Raw genomic sequence first — 10,895 nt, 5'->3', positions numbered from 1 at the left:
GCCAGCTGTGCCAAGGAATGGGGATTTCTAGCTGTGATCACATACTTGCCAGACTGTGTTATCATTGTAATTGATTTTGAGAGGAATAGCAGATTTGTCTTTACAAACAAGCTGTGGGTCTGCTGGTACATAAAAGTAGCACTGGGAGATAAAAGAAACAATGGGAAGGATTCCACTGATTGATGATTGGGAAAAGATATTTGCTTTTACAAATAAAGGTTAGGTTTGCTGATAAATGAAATTAGACATTGAAAGATGAAAGAAACAATGGGGAAGAAAAATTCCATAAGAACTAAAAATTCAAAGGGAGGGTTGTACCTTAGGGGGAAATCTCTGGTATCAGGTGTACTGGGGAGTCTGTACCTCTCAAGTACCTCAGCCAAGGGGGAAAGAGAGAAGGGAAATGTGGCCGGGAAATGGGGATAAAAAGGGAGGCTGCATCCTCCAAAAATTGGGAGGGATCCCAGGGGAATCCCATGGCCTCTCCCTTTATTCAAATAAAGCCAGAAAGGACTCCTCTGTCTCCTTTTCAGACATAACCTCTGGTTATGTGGATTAATTTTCCTAAAAACCTCTTGACTCAAATTTATACTGCTCTCTCTTGTCTTCAGTGTATTTGGCATGGAGCATTCCGTCATTCCATGTTCAGAGGCTCTTGCTGTACACAGTTCTTCAGGGGCTTTTTTTTGTAGGTTCTGAACCCCTCTCCCTTGTTCTGTATTTGGTGGGTTGTCCTCATAATCCTCACTTCCCCTTTTCTCTCCTGGAGAAGACTCCTGCCAGCAGCTGAGTGAGATTTGATAACAAGATGGTGAAGGACAAACTTCAGTCCTGTTGCCTGTATCCTGTTTTCCATAACCTATGGAATTGCCTCATGAGAAATGTTAAATTAACCAAAATTCATTGCACATATTGACCTGCACTCTTCCCTCTACAAGCACAAGCAAAACAAAACAAGATTGTGAAAGCAGCACCTGAAACCTTTTGTATTTTTATTGTGCATTCTGTAAGTGCTCAAAGATACCACACAAGACTGTATGGATCATGTTGTCCACGTATGGCACATGTAAGAGGCAGACAGATCCCTGAAAGTTTTCACAGGTTAACTCAGACACAAATTCCATCAAACAGTATTATCTCATTACAGACAAAGCAAAGCACAGAAAGGATCTCCGATCACACAAAAGAAAGGCACTGAAACTGAGAAGGAACTGAAACAGACCTTTTGAAAGTCTGTTCCACAAAAAATATTGTGTGCTTCTCACAACTCTTAGATTAAAAATGGTATTAATCTAGTTAGGGATTGTCATCTTAAAGTTCCGAATTTCGAAGAAATTCAAGTGTAGCTTTCAAAAAATCGGCACAAAGGAAATAAACCAACCTCCTTTTTCCTCTTTCAAAATAAATTAATTGCTAGACCAAGTTGTCACAGATTACTCTTCTTTCCTTCATGTACAGATGCATACAAATTAAGGAAGTAATTCTCAGAGGATGAAATTAAGTTGTCAAGATCATAATCCACTTCAAAGGTAGGTCTCTCTCCAAAAATTACAAGAGCAAGAAATACAGCAAAGTGTGCAGTCAGTCCCCATATCTTGAATGACTTTCTGTGCTCCTGGTCATGGTATGTAAAGCAGTGTATGCGAGTTGAGTAGCCTGAGGAGGTTTTATAAGAGAAGGTCTTGTAATTCAAGGGCTTGACAAAGTACTCCAAAGGCACAACAAAAACCTCGCTCACTTCATCTGGGTTCAGGGTGACCTGGAATGTATCCTCTATAAATCCTACAACTGGTGTCACCAAGTTATTCATCTAAAAAGAGAGAGAAAAAAAAAAAGTGAATTTAAAAAACCCACAAAAACCCTCAAATGTTTGTACCAAGTAAAAATGTTCATACTTAAAAAGCCATTTCATTGTTACAAAATGAGTACAGGAAGCCTATGAACTATTTTCTACTGCAATGCAGTTTAGTCCCCCTAATGGCAAGCTATGTAATTTGACTTGAAGAATTTGAAGTCATATTTTTGTATTTGTCAAAAATGACTTCACAAATACTCTGTTCATCCTGTATAATCATAGAGCAGTTAAAAAGGCTTGCCAGTTTGTTAAGAAGTAAAAAAGCATATGTGCTTTCCCAAGGCTCTTCCTTATTGACATTTTTAATTCGGATTTTAATCCAGATTTTCCATATCTCTCATCACATTTCTGTATTGTTTTCCCGGGATATAGGAATTTTCCAGAATATGGAAGTATTTTTCTATAGGTACAGAAATATTATTGCAATGTATTTAGCCATAAAATGTAACACTTTTTGAAACACCTTATTTATGGACATTTTAATTCTAAATGTAATCCTTTCTTCCATGGGAAGGCAAAATCACTGAAATCATAACTTGCATCAAGGGAACACCAAAATTCTTTAGGATTCATTGCTAGTTCTATTTATGGACACTAACAAAGACCACTGTCCTGTAGAAAGGAGGAAGAGCAAAACAGTGTTTGTGGTATTTGATTCAAGTCTGGAAAGACTCCAACCAAGTCAGAAGCACCTGGAATGTATAGGAATGTATAGATTGAGGAGCCAGAGTATCATCTGACATGTACAGTATTCATGGTCCAAAACCTTCACCATCTCTCCTACTGACTGAAGTAATTGGCTGGAAAATGGAAAATTTGATCCTTTTTATACACTGCCTCTGAGCTATGTGACTTTAAGGTTATCTGTAAAAAAATTATAATTTAAGAAGTTAAATGAAGCTTAAAAAAAGCTTTTTGCAGTACAATTTCAAAAGGAGTTATTTCCTTTTGTAATGGGGAGAGGATATTGCTATCATATAGAAGAACAGGAGGCACAGTAATAAAGTGCCACCTGGTGAACAAAAATAGTCTTCAGAACCAGCAATTCCTCTGTTCTGTGGGAAAACTGATCCTATGTAATACTGAACACTGCTGTTGAAATTGAGAGCCTGTTCATTTACAAATGGTGACCTACACTCCAAAGACACCTCTGGGAGTCTGCCTGCTAGAGGAAGATGATGCACACAATCCTGGTGCACATCCCTGGAGCCAGCAGACACCAAAGGAGACAGCTGTGAGGCTGCAGCAGCCTGCAGGGACCCTGCCTGGCGAGTGAGCTCTGCACAGCTCCGGGATGGAGCTCACACAGCCTGCCAGGAACATCTGCTCCACTTTGGGCCTGACCTCATGGGGAAGAGGATTTCTTTCTTGCATCTCATCAAAATGTCCGTGCTGCTGCTGTGTCCATTGCCTCAAGAAGAGTTCTGGTACCATCCCCCCTCTGACACCCCAGGAGAAGAAAGCAGCCAAATCCCCTGGCAGCCTTCAAGCTGAGCCAGCCCCCCTCTCTCAGCCTGTCTGCTCATCAGCCGCTCGCTGTAGCCCCGTGGCTGCACTCAGGGCTCTCTGCTGAGCCCTGCCAGGGCAGTGCTGTCTGTGTGGTGCTCCAGAGCCCTGACTGGTGCCCCAGAGCTGCTCTCACGAACACCAAACCTGAGCCAGAACCCTTTGCCTGGGCTCTGCTGGACACACGGGCTGCGCACGCGAAGCAGCGGCGCCTCTTGGCACTTCCAGGTTTGAAAAGGTCACTGCCAACCACACAGAAGAAAAGCCCCCAAACTTACTCTGTACTGATATGCTGACTTACTTTATCAATTCCAGGCATCAGCCTGCAGATGACTTCCACCTTCTCTGGCTGAAGACCCACTTCTTCTTTAGTTTCTCGGAGAGCAGTGTCAATGTCATCTTTATCAGTGGCTTCCCTTTTACCTCCTGGAAAACACACTTCCCCTGGTGATCTTCTCAGCTAGAATGTAAAGGAGGACTACTGTTAAATAGAACAAGGTTTATATTGGATCCACACAGATGTATGTTGGGATTGCAGCATCCCTTTATGTTTATCTTTCCAGTCAAAGAAGCTGGAAATGGTGGTGAAGGATTCTGCAGACCAGAAGAAACATGCCTTAGCAAGAGTAGCTACCTAAGAAAACACTGAGGCTATCCCCTGCTAATCCATAAATCCTCACTATCAAAAAATACCCTGTACCTGCACAGCATTGTGTAATTCATACTGGAACTTCTGCTTGAGTATTTCAAAGTTCACATTTTGCATCATCTTGTTTACATAAATGACTGACAGGTGAATCCGGACAGACAACTGGTAGAGCAAGATTAAAATAAGAGCAAAAACTTTTGAAAGACACATTTAAATAATGTACCTATGAGAGAGGAAATAACATTTTGCTTCAGCCCAAAAAGGTTTTGGAACAAAAGAATGGAAATGGTTTTTTCTGTTTCCTATCTGTTATCTATAGTTGGGATGTGTTTTGTTCAATTGGTTGAGTGTTGTTGAGAACTGGGAGAGGGGCAGGGTTGAAGACAGGAGCAGAACAGGAAGAAGGATGAGAAGGGAAGGGACAGAAGAGTTGGCAGCGGCAGAGCCTGAGTTCCTGAGCAGCCATTCAATGGGAAAGGGGACAGAGACCAGCCCAGCCTCGAAAGGGGATAAAAGATCAACATTTTGTCAAAGTGTGTGTGTCTGTGTTCGCCTCTGGGGAGGGGGACACACACCCGACTCAGCTGACTCATTACAAATTAAATTATTTAGTTATTGCTTCAAAGACTGTGTCCCCTCCTGGCTATCAAAAAGTGAGTTATTTCTAAGATACCTTTAAATACATTCCAGTAGTAGGCTTGAGCATCAAGGATCAGTAACAAACACGTTTGCAATCAATTTAACAGCTATGTTACTGTGATTATTTGTTTTCTAATCAAGACCCAGCAACATAAAAAAGTGAGTACAGGCAGTTGAGGTGACACAGGGATGGAAAACAAGAGCTATAAAGAAAACAAAATGCTGGAGAAAGAGTTCAGGCAGCCTTGAGTTGTTGCCTTTTATGTATTAAAGGGAGAGAAGAGTAATATTAACTGCAGCCTGAAAAACCTCCTCTCATAAAGCTGTGGGCAGTTTCCTTATTTAAGTAAGCAATCATTGCCGACTGTGCAAACAATGATTTCCTGTCACGGGTTTCCGGGATCCCGGCGTGTTCCTGGCACACAAACACAAACACCGGAATCGCGGCAGTGTAAAAACTCCCGGCCGTGCCCCTGGAGCGAGGGGCGGCACTGGGGGCGCGCACAGCGATGGTTCCCGGGAAGGATCGCGCCCCTCGGAGCCCCGGTACCTGCAGGGAGCGGACGGTGAGCAGCAGGTGCAGCCGCCCCCCTCGCACCATCAGCGGCAGCAGCACGGCGGCTCTGGGCAGCGGCAGGCGGGAGAACCTGTCCCCGACATCGAACCGCCTCAGGCGGTGCCGGGCCTGCTCCATGACCCCGTGCCCAGGAGCGGGCAGAGCGGAGCCCCGGCACCCCCGGCCGCGCCGCGCTCACCCCGCGGCCCCTGGGCAGGGACGGGCACCGGGCCCGGCTCCTCCCGCCCGGCACCGCCCCCGCACCGCCCCGGCCCGGCAGGGACGCGGCTCCGCCGGGCAGTGCTCGATCGTTCCCTTCCCCTTTTCCCTTTCTCTTTCCCCTTTTCCCTTTCCCTTTCCCCCTCCGGGCCGGTCCCTGGCCGGGAGCTGCGGGGCTGCGCTGCCCCAGACATGCGGCGGCTCCATCGATTCCGTCCCGCCTGAGCCAGAGCGGCTCGCAGGGGGAGAAGGGCCGTGAGAGCGCTGCGTTCGTGACCAGTCACAGGACCATAGAACATGGAAGGGACCTTAAAGATCACCTTATTCCTCCTCCATGGTGTTAAAAATGCACTAACTTTTAGATACAATTCAGTGGGGAGAAATTGTCGAAGCAAAAGAAAACTCTTTATTAGTAATAATTCAGCTGGGCCAGGTGTGTGCCTCCCTTCCCCCAGAGACAAACACACACCTCGTCCAAGGAAATGGTTTCTTTTTATAGCTTTTCCTGGCTGGGGTGGTCCCTGTCCCCTTTCCCATTGGATGGGTACTCGGGAACTTGTGTTCTCTACTGACCACCAACTTTTCACAGAATCCCAGAATGAATTAGGTTGTGCATGATCATTGTGTGTGATCATCTCATGTCTATAACCGATCACCTCCTCATCAATTGAACCATGGCACTGAGTGCCACGTCCAGTCTTGTTTTAAACGTGCCAGGGTTGGCCGCTCTGCCACCTCCCTGGGCAGGCAGCGTGTTGTCACTCTTTCAGTGAAGAATTTGTTCTAATATCCAACCTAAACTTCCCCTGGCGCAGCTTGAGACCGCGTCCTCTGGTTCTGTCAGTTGTTGCCTGGGAGCAGAGACCGACCCCACCTGACTCCAACCACCTTTCAGGAGCTGTGCAGAGTGATAAGGTCACCTCTGATCTCCTTTTCTCCAGGCTGAGCACCCCCAGCTCCCTCAGGGGTTCCTCTCAGGGTTTGTGTTCCAGCCCCTCTCCAGCCTCGCTGCCTCCTCTGGACGCTCTCGAGCGTCTCAACGTCCTTCCCAACCTGAGGGGCCAGACTGGACTCAGCACTCGAGGTGTGCCCTCCCCAGTGCAGAGTGCAGGGGCAGAGTGACCTCCCTGCTCCTGCTGGCCACACCATCCCTGATCCAGGCCAGGGCTGGCTCATGCTCAGCTGGGTCCCTTTCTGCCTGGCACTGCCCAGCCACTCTGTCCCCAGTCACATGTAGGCCAACGTGCAGGACTCAGCACTTGGACTCGTTAAACTTCAACTGATTGGACTCAGCCCATCTATCCATCCTGTCCAGGTCCCTCTGCAGAGCCCTCCTTCAGCAGATTGACACATGCTCCCGGTTGGTATCATCTGCAAATTTATGGTCCCCTCCCCTCTCATCCTACTTCTTTTTTAGTCACTTCTTCATCCCCACCCCTCTCCCAGCTCATGGCAACACTCAAGAAACCAACCAGAACAAATCCAAACAATCCAAACAACAACACATAGAACCAACACCTTTCATTCTTTAACCTAATAACCTTTCGGCTTCAGCAAAATATCACCTCATTTCTCACAATCCACCCTTTCCTTTTATCATCCATTTTACCTGAAGCACTTGATTTTGTTATATTTGCCCAATTATCCATCAAGGGAAAAAACCGAACAAAATTAAAAGTAGCAGCAATTAAAATTGAATAGCTTAAAATATATAAAATCAAATACACTTGAAATATTAACAATATAATTTGGTTAAAATAAGGGATTATTTGGTTCCAGTAATAGCATAAGCAAAAATACTGTGGAGTACAGAGTGCCAGGTCCTTGGAGCTTTGCCACCTCACTCATGTACGAAGTGCCAAACAAAATTCCCCATTTTATCCCATATGTCGGTGCCATCTCCTCCCATTTTTGATTCATCACACTTCAATCTCTGCCCCATCACCACCTTTTAGTGCACATGCTCCACCACTCTTCTAGGGGGTCGCACTGATGAAGGCCTCTCCTCTTCCTCAGTGTCCTGTAATTCACCTTTGGGTTACACATGTGCACCAAGCCAATATAATACAAGCCAAGACTATCATAATGTAAGCCAATATTATATTTAAGCATCAAAGCAATAAATCTCATATAATTAACATTTTTCTGGGACCCAACCAGGTTTTTCCTTCTCTGTTCATTTTTATTGACTTATCTCTTGCTTCTTCCTGCCTTGAACATCTGCAGGAAAGAGAAGGGGTGGGGAGTGGAACCCCTCCCCTCTCTCTCTTTCTTGGCATTACTCCTTTTAACTGTTTTATTTGTCTGCAGGAAAAAGGAGGGGGGTGGAACCCCTCCTCTCCCTTTCTTTCTCTTTTTAACTGTTTTATTATTTACAAATATTAATTACTGTATCAATATTGATTACTGTTTCAATTTTATCAGCATGAGTAATACCTATTTACCACAATGTAATGATTCTGTCTGGTCAGCACAAACTTGTGGTATTCACATGCCCTCTGAACAGAGAGAAGCTGTGAGAGAAGCAAAGAATGATCAAAACAACTCTTATCTCATTTGCTGCTCCTGTGTTTTGCACAGGTGGAATATGTTGGAAGATTGTTTATCTGAAGGAATTTGGTAATTGGATTCTGCTGATGATTGTTTTGTTTCCTTGGCTGTTGGAATAATTACCAATATAGCTGGATGGGACGTGCCTGAGCTTGTCTGGCCCTTGCTGCTGAACCAAAAAGTGGCAGCTGCGGTGTTTCACCCCAGAGACACTTTTGGCTGGCTGGATGTTGCAGCTGAGCACATGGAGACAAGTCCAGGCATGCAGGAGCTCTGATGGCTGCAGGATGGAGCTTTCCCCCGTAACAGGGTCTGCTCCTTGGGTTTCCCTCTGGCAGAGAAGCTTTAAGGCGATGGTGAAGGAAAGGAGTCGGTTCTGATGGAGGGTTTGGATCCAGAGCTTTAGTCAGGCCCACAGCCCTCTGAACCCAGCAACAGCTCCAACAGAACTCCTGAACCGTGTGGGTGCTGGCTCTCTTAACCCCGGGGAGAGGGGCAGGGAAGGGGTAGGAAGCCACCAGCCAGGTACAGGAGAGGAGGTGTTAAGGGACAAAGGACACCTGGATGGCCCAGTGCCCCCCTAGGGATAGAGGGCATCCTTTGACTCTGCCCAATCACTCGAGGCCCTTCTGGAATGCCAGGACTGACAGGCAGTACTTGGCAGGGGGCAAGGGAGGGGGAAGGAGAGGTGACTGACACACCTGGCAGGAAATTATATGGGGAGGGGCCCAAAGTTCTGAGGTAAATCCTGAAATCACAGTGCAACACTTGGCCAATCAGTCAAAGCTATGTCCTGACTCTCAGGCAGAGAGTCATGAGTTTTCTTTAGTATTCTTAGTAGTAAGTATGATAGTATAGTATAGTATAGTATAGTATAGTATAGTATAGTATAGTATAGTATAGTATAGTATAGTATAGTATAGTATAGTATAGTATAGTATAGTATAGTATAGTATAGTATAGTATAGTATAGTATAGTGTCTCTCTTTAATATAGTTGTAATGTAAAACTGTATAGTTTTAATAAAGCAAGTGTTCAGCATTCTGAAGCCTTGGAGTCAGATGCCAGTCATTCCCTTTGTTGGGGGTCGCTTGTAATTACTCTACAAACTGGCTGCTTTTGTGAAGCAGTTATAAAGAAGATTAATCAGTCTTTTATTAGGTTGCTGTTAAATTCAGTCTATTTAAAAGTTCCAGATCACGTTGCTGTGCATAGTTCTCTCCCAGCTGAACTAAAGTAGGATGTAGATACACTTGTGTGCAGCGCCTTCCCTCAGCAGTTCCCCTGTGCTTGCTCAGATGATGCAAAGCTCAGATGGTAAGTGTAGCATCACAGGTTTCCTTGCTAGGTATCCATACCTGCTTCCTGAGTTCTGTGCACTAGAACAGCACACTGCAGGGATGCAGAGGTGAAGCACAGAAGCCATGGCACTCCATCCAGCAATTTGCAGAGTCTTAGAACATCATTTCCTATTCCTCTTTTACCAAGGTCTGGTTTGCTTTATATTCCCACTGCTCAACGCCCGAGGGATTGCAGTGGAGCAAAAGGCTCTCAGGTGGCAAATACAGAGGTCAGTCCAGTCTTGTCCATGATTGTTTACTATTAAATCATCTTTTGAATATTAACTTTGAAGGGTCCCTTCCTTGTACCCCTGTCCAAGTTTGGGGAGGAGCTTCCACTGGCCCTTTGACTTGAGAGGCATTAGACTGACCATTCCTTTTCTGCAGTCCTGGGAACTGTTTCAGTTTTAAAAGTACCTGAAAGGGACCTTCCCATGCTGCTGTTAAGGTATCATGTTCCAAGAGTTTATTAGAACCCAATCTCCTGGATTAACCCGGTGTATAGAAAGTCTAGAGGTGATGTTTGAGGTAACTACTCTTTTCTAAGATCCATGAGAGAAAGTGTAATTGCCTACAGTTAATTTCTGAGATGGAAGTCATTCGTTTCAGCCATTGGCAACCCCTCCTCCCTTCCCAGATAAGGTAACCCAACTAACATTTCATTGGGAGGAACTCCTCTGTCCTTTCTTGGAGCAGTTCTGATCCGTAATAATGCTAATCTGGTTTCAATCACTATTTGGTAATATGGTTCTTAAGGACAGCATTCATTCTCTCCACACATCCAGAGCTTTGAGGGTGCCATGGGGTATGGAACTTCCAATTTTGTCTAATTCAACACATATAGAATGTAAAATTTTTGAAGTAAAGTGTGTTCCCTTATCTGAGTCCATTCTTGCAGTTATCCCATATCTGGGAATGATTTGTTCTAACAGCATCTTAGCCACTTTGGAGGTAGTTGCAGTTGAGGTAACAAAGGCTACCAGTGGGTGAGGGGATCAACTGTTCCAAGAAGATATTTCCATCTCTGTGTCTTGGGGAATTCAGTGTAATCTATTTGCATATTTTGAAAGGGTCTAAGGGCTGCGCTCTTCCCTCACTAGGGTGTTTTCTCATTACTTATTTAACTTTTAACAACTTAAACATTGTCCAGTCACTATTTGGCTACTGTAGAGACTCCCTCACAGCAATAAGTTCTTCAGAATTGATCACACAGTGCTGAGATCTCCAGTGTATTCCTTTGTGTAGCTTAATTAAAATTTCTGCAGCAATTGCTTTATTCATTATTTGCCCCCCTTTCCCAGCCCAGCTGTGACTGGAACTACACCAAAGACAAAGTGCCTGGAGCCGAGGGAAGGCTGTGCTTGGGTAGCTGGTTCTGTTTGTTGTTGCTGCCAGCATTGTTGTTTGCTTGCCTTGTTGTACATACTGGCAAAGAACTTCTCCCACATCTTTGCCTGAAAGCCCCTTAATTTCAAAGTTATAATAATTTGGAGAGAAGGAGGTCACATTCTCCATTCCAGAGAGGTCCCACAGACACCTGTCTTTCAAACCAAGACAAGCTGACAGTTAACAATTGTTTAT

At 45.0% G+C, this 10,895-nt stretch overlaps 1 protein-coding gene across 1 annotated transcript; it reads right to left on the bottom strand.

The window, feature by feature from the left end:
• Positions 1–976: 976 nt before the first annotated feature.
• Positions 977–5,448, bottom strand: NUDT7 (nudix hydrolase 7). The gene is made up of 3 exons (XM_084215080.1): positions 5,200–5,448; positions 3,663–3,821; positions 977–1,810 (listed from the first exon to the last, which is right to left on the bottom strand). The coding sequence occupies exons 1-3, from the start codon at positions 5,341–5,343 to the stop codon at positions 1,427–1,429; spliced, it is 687 nt and encodes a 228-aa protein (XP_084071206.1). The 5' UTR covers positions 5,344–5,448; the 3' UTR covers positions 977–1,426.
• Positions 5,449–10,895: the final 5,447 nt, after the last annotated feature.

The sequence above is a fragment of the Fringilla coelebs genome, assembly GCF_963513975.1.
Source record: "Fringilla coelebs genome assembly, chromosome: 14".
Lineage (NCBI taxonomy): Eukaryota > Metazoa > Chordata > Aves > Passeriformes > Fringillidae > Fringilla > Fringilla coelebs.
This window is presented reverse-complemented; position numbering and strand designations above follow the sequence as displayed.

Coding starts and splice junctions, on each gene's coding strand:
- NUDT7 (XM_084215080.1), bottom strand. CDS start 5,343: ATGGAGCAGGCCCGGCACCGCCTGAGGCGGTTCGATGTCGGGGACAGG. Junction 3,822..5,199: donor TCACCGTCCGCTCCCTGCAG/GTACCGGGGCTC, acceptor TTTACATTCTAG/CTGAGAAGATCACCAGGGGA. Junction 1,811..3,662: donor TGATGCCTGGAATTGATAAA/GTAAGTCAGCAT, acceptor CTCTCTTTTTAG/ATGAATAACTTGGTGACACC.